The sequence below is a fragment of the Podarcis liolepis genome, assembly GCF_965112155.1.
Source record: "Podarcis liolepis genome assembly, chromosome: 1".
Lineage (NCBI taxonomy): Eukaryota > Metazoa > Chordata > Lepidosauria > Squamata > Lacertidae > Podarcis > Podarcis liolepis.
In genome coordinates this window covers 35,861,343-35,878,881 of record NC_139554.1, presented here as the reverse complement: position 1 = coordinate 35,878,881, position 17,539 = coordinate 35,861,343, and the positions used below count along the sequence as shown (strand labels likewise).

General features: G+C 41.0%; 1 protein-coding gene across 5 annotated transcripts in view; it reads left to right on the top strand.

Annotated features, from left to right (window-relative positions):
• Nucleotides 1-17,539, top strand: part of NUBPL (NUBP iron-sulfur cluster assembly factor, mitochondrial) — a 56,490-nt gene that overhangs the window by 2,010 nt on the left and 36,941 nt on the right. For 3 of the 5 annotated variants that reach the window (XM_083509736.1, XM_083509737.1, XM_083509740.1), the window contains 2 exons: nucleotides 937-971; nucleotides 15,961-16,051. In XM_083509736.1, the coding sequence (XP_083365862.1) occupies nucleotides 937-971; nucleotides 15,961-16,051 (126 nt within the window). Of the gene's footprint in view, nucleotides 1-936; nucleotides 972-15,960; nucleotides 16,052-17,539 lie in introns of those variants that run through there. The other 2 variants (XM_083509738.1, XM_083509739.1) reach the window with 2 other exon arrangements.

Here is a 17,539-nt window from a genome sequence, read left to right as displayed (position 1 = left end):
TCCTCTACAAGTTGCCATTGTTTTGTTTTATTTAGGCAAAATAGTTAGAACTAGATAAAACTAAAAACTAGGGACCCAAATTTAAACTAGTGTTCATTTCCTAATACTTTAATTTTTCTTTTATTAGCTTAAAAAGTGGCTACTCGTTGATTTACTCTGACTTGGATGGTTTGTAGATTGTGCTGTAATTGTTTTGTTTCAAATCTACCCTTGGAGTAAGCCTGTTGCACATAGTGGAATATACCTCTAAGTAAACATGTACTAAACAAAATCTAAATTTAATCAGTTTAATACTAAGTCTAATGTGAAAGTAGCCCTTCATTAAAATTCCATCTGTTGTGTCATTTGAATAATTTTAAGCTCTTGGTGTTGTTTTTTTGGCTCACTGTTCTGAAGCTGTATTTTAGACAGTAACCAAAATAGTCTGAAGCACAATCCTATATCTGTCATCTCCCACTGAACTTATTTCTAGGTAACTGCATAGGTTTTAAGCCTCATTTCATGTTATGTATTGTAAACCATGAAAATCCTGACTTTCAAATAGCAAAGAAAGGGAAAGAGTCATTTTAGGATTGTCTGTGACTGATTTTTATTAGAAGATCCAACACACAGTCATTAGGTTTGAGATGAATCTAGTGGAAGAAGGAAAATACTGACGTCATACACTTCCAAATAAATTCTCCAATTAGCTATTATGGGTTAGGAGTTTAGGTTCTCTTATGAATCAGCAGCTGATTTAAGAAACATGGAAGTAGGAAATAGGAACAAATCATTTTTACAGTGAAGAGGATTGTACAGTACAATGTCCCAATGATTTGTATTGGGACCCATACTATTTTACTTATTCATAAATGATCTGGAGTCATGGGCTTCTTTTTTAGAAGTGATATCATCTCCGAGAGGCTGATTCTGCTAATTTTTGTGTTATTTTTTCAGTAAATGTAGCCCTTGCACTGGCAGCAAATGATTCGGTAAGTAATTGCCTGATTATTGTTTCAATATTGCTAAATATAAAAATCGATAAAAAGTTACACAGATGTTAATAAGCACCTTAATAGCTGGTATATAGGCAGAGATATTTTTAAAGGTTGCTTCTGAAATAGTAGTTTTAATTTCAGTAGCTAGCTTCAAATGACATCGTTGGAAAAAAGACACCATTTCTTCCACCAGGATTCTGCCCAATACTCAACTCCCTGACTCCTATCACTGAGAGGGAAAACTAGCTTTACATTAAGTAAATCTGCGTATTTTTAATGTTACAATAAATTTCATGATGTGGGTACGTGTGTGTAGTTTTCTAAGGGTAAGGTTCACAGGGCCCTATGAAAATGATTGCTAGACTCATCTTTTAAAGTACTAAAGTACATTTGTGAAATATGTCTATACTCTAATAAAAAGAATTCCACTTTTGAGAATTCAAAGCACTTCACATACATTATTTCAGTAAGTCTTTTCAGAAACTTGCCTAAGGCCACATTGACACAAACCACATATCCAGTTAAATAGGCATACAGTTGGAAGACATGACTAACCCCATGTCCACTCTATATGCATGCTCTGGAGAAGATGTAAAAAATCCTGTGTGTGTACAAACTATATTGTAGACTCTGCCTATCTATTAACAGACCCTGGCTATTCTGGGGACTGTGATCCCAGGGACAAAACTTAAACATGCACATGTCTGTATGTTCATAGTCTCTTTAAAATGTGCAGATTGGTCAGAAATGGAATTGGAAGTTGTGCTTCTGATGTATATTTCTTTTTTTTTTTTTTTACATTTATATTCCACTTTTCTGTCAAGCAGCTCAAGGTGGCATACATGATTCTTCCTCCTCTTAATTTTATCTTAACAACCCTGTGAAGTATGCTGTGCTTAGAGACTGTGACTGATGGAAAGTCACCCCTTTAGCTTCATGGCTGAGTGGGGATTTGAACCCTGGTGGTGCTGTGGGTTAAACCACAGAGCCTAGGGCTTGCTGATCGGAGGTTCGAATCCCCGCGACGGGGTGAGCTCCCGTTGCTCGGTCCCAGCTCCTGCCCACCTAGCAGTTCGAAAGCACGTCAAAGTGCAGGTAGATAAATAGGTACCGCTCCGGCAGGAAGGTAAACGGCGTTTCCGTGCGCTGCTCTGGTTCACCAGAAGCGGCTTATTCATGCTGGCCACATGACCCGGAAGCTGTCTGCGGACAAATGCCAGCTCCCTCGGCCAGTAAAACGAGATGAGCGCCACAACCCCATAGTCATCTGTGACTGGACCTAATGGTCAGGGGTTCCTTTACCTTTACCTTTACCTACCTTTAACACTCTAACCACTAAACCATATTAGCTCGCTCTTTAGTTGAATATGCGAAAAATGCAAGAGCTGAAATTGGAATTGGGGATTTCTGGTTCATTGCTCAGTCTCTGCTCTTTGCTATTTATGCCTGGGTGATATAAATAAGGGTTTAGTGGTGCAATGCAGTAGGCAAGGTGGTCATAATATCCCCTGTTGGCATTTAAGAAAATAACACACATTCCATGTGAATGAATAAAAAATGTCCCTGAAACATGGCAGTATTTGCAGCAAATATACTAGTATTAGAACAAGGCTGTCAAAACAAGGTTAAAATGTACCGCGTGAATTTAACAGTGAAAGTTCAAGGCTCTTGAAAAATCTGTCAGGAAAGGCAGAGGCAGAACTTGAGAGTAGCAGATGTTGCATTAATATTTGATACAGAAGTAAATTTTTTAAATCATTGTATTGGAATTAATTGCTTGATTGACACTAATAGGAGTCACCTGGCAAGTTCTCAAACACTGCATAGAAAGTGTTTCATAATTAATGCCTGGTGTTATTGCAGTGGGTGAAATTTACGATCGTGACACAATGGGTTAGCAAACAATGAATCATCTTTGTTTATAGCACTTGTGTATGCTGTGTGTGTGTTTCTGTAGCTCTGCTGTACCCCTCAAATAGGAGCTGTACAGTCATTATTCTTCAGTTTATTTCTACGTCATTAAAATAGCATTTTTAAGAACATGTCGTCATGTTACATTTCCCAAGTACTTACTGATCACAGAAGTCTGCATGATAAATGTGGCGAGTGGCGCAGAATGTCAGAGAGTGATTTGCAGAAATGATCTTTCAAGTTCCAGCTCTAATCTTGCCTCCTGCCATCAGATCTCACTTAATTGGCCTTGGACAAGTCACGGTTCTCCTAGGAGATAAAGATAGCCCTCTTCAGCTATTCTCCCTCAGTGTCACATAATCACCATCTATTGAGAGCAGGGACCGAGCCTGTTGGCCACTGCTCTCTCTGTTGCATCGTTGTGGTCAATGTCACCGCATTCCATGTGCTGTGAAAGAATCCCTGCAGTAGAGAGCCTGCTATTGTGTAGGCTTCCTGTGTGATTTAGAACCCTGCTATATATTTCATTTGACCTCACCATTTCTTCCTAAAACTGTGTGTATACATACACCCACTTCTCCACACGTTACTCAGGATAACACTTAACGCATCTAAGGTTGACTAGTCAGTGAAAGCTTATACAAAAATAAACGTGTTAGTCTTGCTTTGTTGCTTAAATTTCAACCAACTAAGAATATACAAGGTAAATTGAGGTTCTTGGGTTGCTTTTGCCTCATCTTTAAAAGTTGATGGCGCCGTATTTACAATGGTTTAGAAATGCTAGATTCGTTCTTAACTTGCAGTGGATCTTGTGTATCAGGGATGGGAGGTTTAATAATAATAATAACGTTGATGATGATGATGATGATGTTGTTTCACTTTGAAGCCCTATTGGGGAACTAGAAAAATATATAGCCTAAATTCACCACAAGATTAGTTTGTGAATTTAGGCTAGACACAGGCTTGGCTTTCTCATTTGCTACAGATACTAGATTCTTCTTATCTATTTGATGGAAAGACATTTGCTGTTATTTCCTGCTGGCAGGCAGCACTGCAGGGATCTTGTGGTTTGAGGCACTGAAGGATTCCTAATGCTAACCCTAATAACTCTTACTCTGCTTGTGTCTCAGAACTATAAATCTAGTCTTAGGCTTAGAAATTCCAACTTGCCTAAGAACCGACTAGTTTATTAATGCTGTGCGTACATGTAGAACTGAATCTTAATTATTGCAGTTTTTTTGTAATAAGATCTTTTGTTCTATTGGGCCCGTAAGACATACCCAGACAATGGTTTCTTGTGCACATGGTTGGACAATTGTGTGTTAAACCAACAACATGAGAAGCTTTCAAAAATAGTACGTTCATAGTTTCCATAGTGCACATGTGGACTAGGAAGATCTGTACACTGGATATCTCTTGATTTTCAAACCTGCCACATAGACATGTCTGTACTTTACTGTGGATGTGTGTACTATTTCAGTTTGATTTTCTTAAATCTACAAAGGTAGAGCTGACTTTAGTACTTGGATTCCAGAGCTGTTCTGAGTTTGTGTATGTGACTACTCATTGCAGATGAAATAATTTAGTTGATGGAAGATTCTGATTCAGTAATGAATGTCAAGGTCATCCATGTCAAGTATTGCTTAAAGCAAAGGGAGCATTCGGTCCAGTCTGGCTCTCTGGATCTGTAACAACTTCGAGTTACCAAATCATTACAGTTGGCTTAGTTAATTAACGACAAGAATGTGCAGTTCTCCGAGGTTGTACTGAGATTTCTAAACTTCTGCTGCTTTCCCCCTGAAGCGAATGGGCTTTGCCCAACTATCCTCCTTCTTAACTGCTTATTTAGTTTTGACAGGAGATTCTTTTTAACCCTCAGAAATGGCAGTAGCCTATTCTACTCCCCCAGGAGCCCTGTAGGAGAACTTTTGGCTTTTCTGTCAGGCTCACTCGCATTCACATTAGGACAACTGTGTATGAAAGCTGCATTGCCCCAGACAATTTATTATAGCAGAAAGAACTCAAATTAATAGAAGCCAGGCATAATACATTAAGATTGCATGTTTAGGAACACTGTATTTTAGTGAGCAAACACCAGCTGTGCATGACTGAGGATGGCCCAAATCCAGTTGGGAAATAGTGCTTATGCTGTCATTGTGCAGGAAAACTACCTATTCAACCTGTTTTAAAAATTCTTTTTTACTAAGGGCTGTGATCTAGCCAGCCCTCCTCTCCACTCCCATTTTGATTTGTGGCAGTAGAAGAGTACCCTTGAGGTTCTTGCAGAAAATTAGTTTTATATATAAATAAATGCGTGCCAACTACAGCATAGCTGAGTCAAGTATCCAGCACTGAAGATTATATGCAGCTCATTTGTCTGTGTGCAATCAGCACAATCTTGCATGAGACATTCATCTTTGGTTGGTTGTCATATTGCCTTTATCCCAAAGTATAAAATGCACAGGTAAAAAAACCTTATACTTTGCCTTTGGAAAACTATTGCCTGAGAGAAGGCAGTCATTGAGGGTTTGGGAGAGAGAGAGGTCAAATTTCAGAGAGGAAGATGGGGGTACTCTTGTCACGCCGTACATCCTGGTCCCAAATCCACTTCCTTACAGTCCAAATCCACTTCCTTACCACCAAAATTCATGCTTGCACACACACCTACACATAGCCTGAAGGCTCTGTTGATTTTTTTTAAGGAAACCCCTCAAATTGTTGAGCTTTCTTTAGGAAAACCTGAAAGTTGTTGAGCTTTTGTTAGACAAATACTAACCACAGTTTACAAAAATACGCTTTTTTTTTGCTAAGATCCTGGACAACGTGCCTCCTTTTGGAACTTCCCCTCAGACGTCAATTTTGCCTTTGAAATCCCGGTAATGTCCATGAAAATCCGGACATATGGCAGCCCTAATTCATTCACGATTCCACAGCCTGCCCTACAGTGGCCTAGAAAGCAAGACAGTATTAGTAAACTGGGCCCTTCTCAACTCAGAGATTTATGGAGACTCGGCAGAGAAGACTGCAGAACGGCCATTCTGAACACTTTAGAATTTTTAAATAGTATGTTCTGAAAAGGCAAAATATCAAGGCAAGAAAGCAGGGAATGAATACTACCAGGAACAGTTATCTGAAAATCAGAATTGGCCCTGCTAGCAAAACCAGGCCATTTTCAGTAAAGAACTCTTGTAACAGAGAGGTAGCCAGCAGAGGGAGTGCTTTTCACCATTTTCCTTCCTACGGCAGTCTGGTCATGACATCATCAAATAAGTTTTTTATTTTAAAAATCCACGCACAACTCTTTATTAGCAACAGAATCAATTTTAAGAACAGGAAATGGAGAAGTAGAGTAAAAACATGCTAAATAGTCACATCTGTGAGACTCAATGCAGAGTTGCAGATGGATCAAAAAGTTTCTTCAGCATGTTGGTTAGCTTACACTTCGCTAGATAACCTTGTGTTTGTGGTACCTGCTTGCCTTTTGCTGGTTTCAAATACAGTGGTACCTCGGGTTAAGTACTTAATTCGTTCCAGAGGTCCGTTCTTAACCTGAAACTGTTCTTAACCTGAAGTACCACTTTAGCTAATGGGGCCTCCTGCTGCCGCTGCGCCGCTGGAGCACGATTTCTGTTCTCATCCTGAAGCAAAGTTCTTAACCCAAGGTACTATTTCTGGGTTAGCAGAGTCTGTAACCTGAAGCGTATGTAACCTGAAGCATATGTAACCTGAGGTACCACTGTATAGCATCTTAAATTCTTGAAAAATAAGTCATCCAGGAAACGGAACATAAGTGAAAATGGTTGCCAAATGAAGTTCAAATACAGTTAAGAAGGATAAAATTTCAGGATCAAAAGTTAGGTCTAAGTTTTGGTGTATGTTAAGCCTCCTGATTTTACCTATGAAGCCATAATAACAAAGGAATTGGACATTTATGGGCATGAATCCTGTCTGTAGGGCATGGCTTTCCTTGTTCATGCACTCTTGCCCTTATTTAGAGATCCATATCTGGAGCCACTCCTGTGCACAGATCTTCTCTGAATTAGGAACTGTGGATGTGGAAATCTTATGAGCATCAGCATACAGATGTTGCTCATCAGCACTACACCAAAAGCAATTATCCAAATCCATCTTCTGTCTGTCAATTAGTGATACATTCCTAGAGCTAAACTGAAGCACTTATATCTAGAAGAACAATACTGCTTTACCATACAACAAATAAACACCAGGTCAAACCAGCATTCTTCTGTGCATTGATTTCTTGAAAGAGGAGGTCTCATTATTCACTGCTTTTGACACCTTAGTTACTTAAGCCCATGGAAGTGCATCAGTATGGTTCAGAAAACCTCCATTAAGCAAAACATTCTTAACTTGGGTTGCAATCCTATGCATATTTGAAGTAAGTCCCATTGAACACAGGGACTTGTGGGACTGGGTTGTTAAACAAAGTTATATTAACCCCCCCCCCCACTTCCACACAAATGAGCGGCTAATGAGAAAGCAGCAAAATAATACAATTAAAAACAAATACATATTGTAATGAAAATTGCTAAGAACATCTAAACACAGTCAACTATCCTCACAGCTAATAATTTCAAGGTTGCTAGGAATAGTGTATTTCCGCCACCTAATGCTTGGGTGAACACAAATGTTTTGCTTTTTAAATTCCTCCTGAATATTGAGGGAGACAAATTTATCCCACCAGGAGGGCATTCCCTAAATGGGGAAGCCGTACTGCAAAGGTCTCCCCTACTGATTGTCTTGCTTCAGATGCTTGATCTTGATATATTGAGAGGCTCACTCTTAGGTATTTGGGTCCCAAACCATTAAAACCTTGGCATACTAACACCTTGAATTTCAGGCCTGGTTACGCAATGTCCTATTGGGAAGCCCTGCTTACTAACCTAGCAGCTGCATTCAGCACTGGTTGCAGTTTCCAGGCCATCTTTGAGTGCAGCATCACATTGAGCGCATGGCAGTGGGAGCACAATTGGATCTTTAGGAGGGTTGTTGCTAAGCATGGACAACCAAGGCCACCTGGACTTTAACTGACCCAACTTCTTTCCAGTAGTGCAACGTAGGCGATGAGTGAATAACAAGGCTTCCGAACAAATTTTTCCAAAGCAAATTGTGCTTAAGATTTTAGAAAAGGTAGAACAAGCTAAACAGTTTAAGAATATTATTTTGGGGGAGAAAAATTAATTTATGGTTTGAGTAAGAGCGGAAAAAAGCAAATGTTGATAAAGGCAAACACATATACCTATTTAAGACTGTTTCCTAACAAATTCAGCATTTACCAATTTGCATTTGTTCATTGTCCGATCCTGGCTTCTCTCTCTAGTACTTTCCAATACTTCAGCTCTCTTAAAGTGTGTTAGAGCTCTTCAACTTTTTGAATCCATGGCTCTCTTTCTCTCTTCAGTTCTTCCTCAGGGGTTCTCAAATTGTTGTCTGCAGTGGTCCGCAAGCTTCATTCAGGTGACCCATGGCATGCTGGTATTGAATATTCATATTGACTTTTAATTGCATTCTTATTGGTTATTTTGTTTCTTATTGCATTTTATTGCATTTAAATTTGAATACTACGGAATGCTAATTGTAATACAGTAAAATACAATGTAAGAGATAAGCTTCCAGTGCAGCTCTTTACAATTTCTGCAAAATGCAAAGAAATTATTATGTGGTCTGCCAAGTCTGCTGGCAATTTTCAAGTGGTCCATGGACTTGGGGGGGGGGGGGCTAGTTTGGGAACCACTGATCTAACATGGTTTTTCAACTACCCTCCCAAACTTTTAATCAATCAAGAGGAGAGGAGACTCCTGGTTAAATTTTGGTTTCCCCTTAATTGCAGGTTCTTAGGTTGAACTTAGATCCTCTTGTGCAGAGCTATTTGAGCTAAGCCTCTCCTCAAACTTCTGTCCTTTCCTTTGAACTTTTGGCCCTTCTGTGTAGGAGAGGCTTTAAAGCATAGGTAGGTAAACTAAGGCCCGGGGGCCAGATCCGGCCCAATCGCGTTCTAAATCCAGCCAGCGGACAGTCTAGGAATCTGCTTGTTTTTACATGAGTAGAATGTGTCCTTTTATTTAAAATGTATCTCTGGGTTATTTGTGGAGCCTGCCTGGTGTTTTTACATGAGCAGAATGTGTGCTTTTATTTAAAATCCATCTCTAGGTTATTTGTGGGGCATATGAATTCATTCATTTCCCGCCCCCCCCCCAAATATAGTCCGGCCCCTCACAAGGTCTGAGGGACAGTGAACCGGCCCCCTGCTGAAAAAGTTTGCTGACGCCTGCTTTAAGCAAAAAACAACCATTTTACAATCTGCCTTGCAACTCAAAAGCCAAACACAAAATGGTTGAAAGTCTTTTGCTTCACGATTGTGTTGACCCATGCTGTACAGTGGTGCCTCGCAAGACGAAAAGAATCCGTTCTGTGATTCTCTTCGTCTAGCGGTTTTTTCGTCTTGCGAAGCAAGCCCATTGACGGATTAGCGGATTAGCGGCTTTTAGCGGCTTATCTGCTGATAGGATCAGCTGATAAGCGGCTTAGCGGTTTAGAAAAAGGGGGGGGAAGGGGGAAAAAACGCAGGAACTCGCAAGACATTGTCGTCTTGCGAAGCAAGCCCATAGGAAATTCGTTTTGTGGAGCACCTCCAAAACGGAAAACTCTTTCGTCTAGCGAGTTTTCCGTCTTGCGAGGCATTCGTCTTGCGGGGCACCACTGTATTAGGCTACATATGTAGTTTTGCAAAGCCACTTGGAAATGTTTTGATGTGTGTTCTTAACCACAGTTCTTTTATTTATATATCTATGTGCATTGATGGAGTAAAGCATACACCTGTGAACTATTTTTTTTTAAGTTTTGAGATGTTTGTGGTGTCCAAAGATGGCATTGCCATTGTCCTTGCAAAGCTTTGTCATGCCTCTCCCCTTTGCTCCTATGTCCATTCCCGAGTATTCTTTTGGTTTGTTAAAAATGGGAGAACCTGTAGATGGAAAAAGAGTGCTACTTAGGTTTAAGCACAAGCTAGGCAGTTTTCCAAATATTTATCCTTCAAATGGTAATTAGGGGATAAAGCATTAGAGTGACTATTTGAAGGGGTTTGATTAGCTGTGCATGCAGATAAAAGAAATGAGTCATGAATCTTCATAATCAGGTAAATTATGTGTTTTGTCTGAGAACAAAGGAGTTCGAAAATGGTGTTGAAGTCTTTGAAATCTGGCATGAAAATGTGGCTTCCCGATCTCTTAAATTGCAGCTTTCGTACAGTAGACACGAAACAGCATAATCTGTCAGAGTAACTCCAGTGGGTTTTTAAATAGCTTTGTGCATTATAAAGAAACATGATTTTTTTTTTTAAAAAATAGTAGTGCTAAATGAGATATTTGCTTTGATCTACATGATTACCTAAAATGGTACTGTCTCCCAATTGACATGTATATCAAGAAGTTCAGAGAAAGGAATTGGTGGAATGTGCAGTGATGATGCTAAGCAATGGCTGTGAACAGACATTAATTCTTTTACAGCCTTCAAGATGGCATGATAGAGGTATTACTGCTCACAGAGCACACATTCATTTCCCCCCTCTCTATTCCACTAAGGCTTTGATCAAACAGGATTTGCAGGTTTTTAGTTCTTCAAAATAATAGAAAGCCTGTCTCACCATAGTGGGAGGGACTCTTCCCACCCCAATATGTGCATTGATAGCCAACAAGACCTCTGTTATTCTGCCATTCTCTGAAAAGCGAATGTCTGCACTTAGGCTGTGCTTGTCATAACAAGCTATTGAAATAAGTCAGATACAGTGTTTGTATGCGTGTTGATAAATTGGCAGAAAACGCTAATGGGACTTGAGGCCGGCTCAGGACATTTTAGTTGAACATGCAGCAGTGTCCCTTTTCCTTCTCATTAATCAAGGATACAACCCCTGAGAAATTACCTGGTGTCAATGAACTGAAGCCTTGGAAGTGCTAAGATTACATTCCAGTAAGTCTGATATTCCCGCCACACTTAATGGCAACTGACTCACCTTATTATGTATTAGGGCTGCCTAGAGTGGAGCAGGGGTCTGTATAAGGTGTGCATGTGGCTTTTTTTTATTATTTTTAAAAGAAGGTTTTGCACTGCTAGGTAAAGGTAAAAGGTAAAGGACCCCTGGACGGTTAAGTCCAGTCAAAGGCGACTATGGGGTTGTGGCGCTCATCTCGCTTTCAGGCCAAGGGAGCTGGGGTTTGTCCACCGACAGCTTTCTGGGTCATGTGGCCAGCATGACTAAACCACTTCTGGCGCAACAGGACACTGTGACGGAAACCAGAGAGCTCGGAAACACCATTTACCTTCCCGCCACAGTGGTACCTATTTATCTACTTGCACTGGCGTGCTTTTGAACTGCTAGGTTGGCAGGAGCTGGGACAGAGCAACGGGAGCGCACCCCCTCATGAGGATTCAAACCGCCAACCTTCTGATCAGCAAGCCCTAGGCTCTGTGGTTCAGACCACAGTACCACCTTTTACACTGCTAGACAGAGTGGTGTGGTGAGCTATTACTGTTAGCTTTAGGAACACCCTCTATCAAGGACTGAGGTTCTGTTTGCCCAATGGTAGTCATGTTTTACATCTATCTATATATGTAAAAGTAATGTAATAGATTTCTTTAACTAAGGATGTCTGACTTTTCACCAAAAACACAACAACCACGCCCTTAATCTGCACAAATAGAAAAACAAGCCCCCCCCCCCCACGAGGTACCCCTTACGTTGCAAGGCTATACAACTTGAAAAATCACAACTGCAAAAATTATCTCTTACAATCCAATACTTGGATACACAGTACTGGAGATGAAGATGTTGCAGTTCCTGCTAATAAATAGTATTATATGCAGGGGTCCACCAATACGTTAGACAATGGCATCCATAAGTTTAACATGGGCAGCCAGTGGAGAAAGCCTCTAAAAGGTGCCACTGCAGAGGTAAGGTTCTTTAAAAGATGGTGGCAGCATGGGGAAGCAGAGGGTGCCTCTTTCAAAATGGGTCAAGATGCAGCATCAGTATAATGGATTTGGGTTTGTTACAAACAAATGTGCCCACATCTCTCCACAACTCCTCCCTCTAAATCCACCCCCCCCCGTTAGTGGGCACTGGATGAACATAGTCTTTTGAACAGAAAACAGGAAACCTGACCCTTATTAACTACCGGTAACAATAGCTGACAGTCAAGTCGATCCAAAATTTGTGGCCCGCCAGCAGCAAGCATAAATACGATGTTAATTTACAGCATCAGATAAAGGCAGGTGCTGATTATGGAACACTCAACCTTTGTGGCAGAATCAAGTTGCAAAGTTGGTACTGCTGAATATATATATATTTTTTTCCAAAAGATATTTATTAAAGTTTTTTTTAAAATATAACAATAAAAAATAAAAAATAAAAAGAAACAAAATACAACATAAAAACAGTTAAATAATTTTCCATAACATATCTTCCTTACGCTTATTTCCCCAGACCTCCTCATACCTCCCTTCTTTGTATTCCACTTCAATTTGTTAGTTCAGCAAATCCTTACCATTAAGCTTTTACCCATTTATAAACCTTTTTTTTTCGTATCTCCTAAAGCATTACAGCTGGAAACCCCTTCTAACATTCATTAATTTTACAATATTTCTGTAAATAGTCTTTAAATTTCTTCCAGTCTTCTTTCACCAACTCTTCTCCCTGGTCTCGGATTCTGCCAGTCGTTTCTGGTACTGCTGAATATAGTGGCCTGGTCAAACCTCAGAATTTGGTGTTGGGTGGGAGTGGAGCTAATGGTGGTTTCTGGTGGTTAGGGGGATTAGGGTTCTGGGACATGGTTGGCTTTACGTGCTGGGGGATTGGGCTGCCATATTTTCAGCGGGACTCCAAATAAATAAATGAAAAATCAGTTATTCCTTAATAACCAAAACCACTTCTATAACCCTGTCGCTAAGCTCATGTGTGACCGTGCATTTTAGTGTATCTGAATTATCAGTGCTGAGAAAGGTACAAGTTGAATAAGAACAGCTATTTTTAAGTTCAGAAGCTTTTATTGCTTATAACGGAATCCTGCTTTTCAAATACCAGCTTTTAATAATAATAGCTTTAGGCCAGCACCCTGCTGTGCTAACGGCGGTAGGCTTGTATCCAAAAGTTTCTTGCACAAGCAGAAAGATGCTTCAACTCAGGCAGGGCGGGCGCATGACTTCCAGTTAAGCTTCTCTTAGTGGGCAGCAGTTTATATCCCTGCCCCTCCACCTCATGACACCCCACCCCACCCCCACATGCTTCACCAAAGGGAGTTATAATTTATTTCCTGCCCCCGCGCAGGGCGGGTTAAAACAGTTACCCTACAATGTATAAAAGTGGTTTAAAAACAACTTGCAATCACAGAAGTAAGGTTGGTTCCAAGAATTATACATCTCAGGTGTCAAAAGCCAGGGGCAAAGAAGTGTTGCAGTAGCTGCTGAATGGCATGGACTGTTGTGCCATTTTAGATGACTTTTAGAAGACACCTGAAGGCAGCCCTGTTTAGGGAAGTTTTTAATGTTTCATGTTTTATTGTGTTTTTAATAATCTGTTGGGAGCCGCCCAGAGTGGCTGGGGAGACCTGGCCAGATGGGCGGGGTATAAGTAATAACAACAACAACAACTTCTTCTTCTTCTTCTTCTTCTTCTTCTTCTTCTTCTTCTTCTTCTTCTATTTATTATATTGTGCAAAGGTTGCTCAGGTGGAAGGGCAGCAACCCTGCAAATTGGACAGGCATCCTCCCTCAGCCTGTGCCATTCAGCACCATCCCCTGACCATTTGTGGGGAATTGTGTAGGGCGTTGTGTAGGTCGTGGTGGGAAGAAAACCCATCTTCCTCCAGCCATGTAATAGTAGCTTAAGTTGGAATCCAACTCATTCTGGAGTCCAGAACTGGGTTTAGTTTTTCTCTCAGGATCTCAACCATCTCCAGTGCCAAGTCTAAATGCCAGAAATAATTAGCGATTTCAGTTCATCTTCTCTTAAACATCCAAGGACAATCATTCACAGGTTTCCAAAGCAAAGTTTTCTCCATTGCTGAGCAATTCTTTTACAGCTCGAAAGCGTTTCTAATGTTTTAAACCAAACCTCCTTCAATTTCTTGCCTTCTGTCCAGCCGTATGTAGTAGTTGAGAGGAATTATGCTCTATCATCCGGTGGCTATCTCTTTTAAAAAACCTTGCAGAAGTGTGAAGTTGGAAGGGCAGACCTTAACAGAATAGCCCAACATTCACTGGGAAGTAGTGCTGCAAATAGAGGTCTTGAACTGCTAACGTGTGCTGTCCCTGCAGGGTAAGGAAATAACTTGCTAAGACAAACCTAAAGCTAGTAAACTGTGCCAAACGCTACAGAGAAGATAATGCCTTGTCTATTCTGGTCTGCAAATTCTTTTGTAGCCTGGATACAGAACTGGCTACATTTCAGCATGAAAGCAATATCTGTTTTCTTATGTGTTGTTTGTATTTATCAGCTGCCTATTATTCTAGTCCCTTTAGGCAACACACAGCAAAAATCAATACAATAAAATACTGGATCAGATAAAACAAAATCGGCGTATAAAATCTCTCTCTCTCTCTCTCTCTCTCTCTCTCTCTCTCTCTCTCTCACACACACACACACACACACACCCCACTATTGAAAGCGCTACAGTAATTCCATGGAAGTTAAAATAAAATGCTCAAATGCTGCCAAAGTAGAGACTAAATAATTAGTGATATTGACTTTAAGATACTAAATTTGTATAAAGATGTTTAAAAGGCTTGGGGGTGAACAGAGAAGTTTTCACGTGCTGCTGATAAATGTCACTATAAGCACCAAGTGGATCTCTCTAGGGATAATGTTCACAACCAGGGGGCCACCACTGAAAAGACCCCCTGTGTTTGGCACCCTCGATATTACAGATGAAGAACGCACTACAAAGTATCTTGATAAAGATACGTTTGAAGTATAGTCACCATATTTCACCTAAAAGGGTTAGTTGAAATGTGGCTACTATATTGTAGCATCAGGAAGCTGATGGGTTTGAATTCAATAGCACATTTTGATACGGTTGAATAGGGCATAGTTATGATTGGGAATGTCTCTCCCACACCAGTAAAGTTTTTCTTGCCATGCTAGTATTTCATCTGTAACAAATGACATAAGACCAACTTTCCTCCTCCTCCTCTTCTACTTCTGTTATCATGTGTGCATGTGTACGCACCACCGTACAACGTATAATATTCCTTCATGCAGTTCTTAAGCTAGACTCTAGAAAACTTTATGCCACAAAGCTTATGGATGCTATGGACTTTCTACGTAGGAACATAAGAAGCTCTCTCAAGGACCGTCTCTCCCATATGAACTGATCCAGACTCTGTGATCATCTGAGGCTCTTCTTTCTGTGCTTCCTCGGCAAGAGGTCAAAGGGCAGCAACACTAAAACGGCCTTTTCTGTGGTGGCCCCCACTTGTGTAATGCTTTCCCCAGGGAGACTCACCAGGTGCCTTCGTTACATATTTTAGGCACCAGGCAAAAACATTCTTCTTCTTGTAGGCCTTTGGCTAATTAAACAACCTATGGCCTTTTAAAGTGGGACGCAGGTGGTGCTCTGGGTTAAACCACAGAGCCTAGGGCTTGCCCATCAGAAGGTCGGTGGTTCGAATCCCCGTGACAGGGTGAGCTCCCGTTGCTCAGTCCCTGCTCCTGCCAACCTAGTAGTTCGAAAGCACGTCAAAGTGCAAGTAGATAAATAGGTACCGCTCCGGCGGGAAGGTAAATGGCGTTTCCGTGCGCTGCTCTGGTTCGCCAGAAGCAGCTTAGTCATGCTGGCCACATGACCCGGAAGCTGTACGCCGGCTTCCTCGGCCAATAAAGCGAGATGAGCTCCGCAACCCCAGAGTCAGTCACGACTGGACCTAATGGTCAGGGGTCCCTTTACCTTTACCTAGTTAATAAGTTACAAAAGTTAAATTAGAGCTGAAATTAAAGTTCACTTACAACTGTTGCACATAACTTTTTCCATTAAGAATGATGTGACTGTGTGTTTTCCTTCCACAGACAAAAGCAGTTGGTTTGCTTGATGCAGATGTGTATGGGCCTTCCATCCCAAAGATGATGAATTTGAAAGGAAGTCCAGAAGTGACACCAAGTAAGTTTGGCTGCATCTTACTCTGTGACGAGGAAATCTTGAGAGGCAGTGATTATTTGTGGTTGAGAGAGTAGGGAAAGATGCTCCTTCCTATCTTGCCAAATGACCATAGATAATCATGCTATGGTAACATTAATAGACTTGCATTGCATAAGGAGCTGCCTTTGACCACTGTTTGAAAACTGTAGTTCGAAATCCAGTTTTTAGGGTGTTGCCTTGGGCTGGTTAATGAGAACATACATAGCAGCACTGACAGAGATTCACAGACTTTTGGTCTACTTCTGAGCACAATTGAAAGTGATGCTGCTTACTTCTTAAAGCCCTATATGACTTAGGACTTGGGGATGTGTTCCCATATCAACTTGCTCATGAGTTGAGATAATCTTTGGACCCTTGCCTACAGGTGTCCCCATCATTCAAGGTAGGACGTGTTGCAACTAAATAGCAGCCATTCTCAGTGATAACATCTGGAGTTCTCTTCCTGAGAGGCTCAACAGGCATCCATGTTAACTTTTTGGTGCCAAACAAATGTGAGTCTTAATCCTTCCAGACTTCTTTTAATGCATTTATAGTTTTTGAACATCTTTGTTTTTGAACATCTCCATTGATGAACATTTCGGTTTTTGAATGCCGCAAACCCAGAAGTAAATGCTTCGGTTTTCAAACACACCTTGGAAGTCGAACATGCCACGCGGCTTCCGCTGAGTGCAAGATCCTGAGGCCTAGCTGTAGGCTATTGAGTTTTTGGTTTTCGAATGTTTCAGAACTCAAACGGTCTTCTGGAACAGATTGCGTTCAAAAACCGAGCTACCACTGTATTTGAAAGCATCCTGGTTTCTTTTATAAAAAAAGCACCATATTTTAACTGTCTTTGTAAATTGTCTTGGAATTTAGCTTTGCTGAAGGTTGATACGTAAATCTTTAAAACAAATGGAAGTACGTAATAGGGATGCAGTTTCCTCAGTGTGGGCGACACAACTAGGATGGAGTAAAGTTGTCTGCAGTAAAAAAAGCGGAAATGATATAGTTCTGGTATAGCTGCTTACCATGCATACCAATATTGTGGCGATGGGGAAATGTGAACGCCGTGCAGCTTCCAGTGTGAGCCCGGCCTGCCACTTGATTGCCTGATCATACAGAGGTCCAGTTCATGTTATCTTTCGGCGGGGTGGTGGTGGGAAAGATCGCACCATCTGGGCCTCTGCATTGTTGGTCAGTGTCTTTAAAAGGGAACTATCTGCATACATGCATTCCTGCCCCCTTAACTGAAACTCTGATTGTGAGGGGCTCTCAGTTATGGGAGAAGCCTATGGGCATACAACTGATTCCATCCACTTCACAGAAATTGCCTCCCGAACTTGTGAGGGTGGGGGCCTCAATGGGCCCTGCTTTTCTGTGTGATAACAGTCATGGGACTAGAGCACCCAAATAGGGCTTATTTGTGTGGAAATGAAGAGAGGCTTGTGCTGCTTTTCCAATGTACAGTTG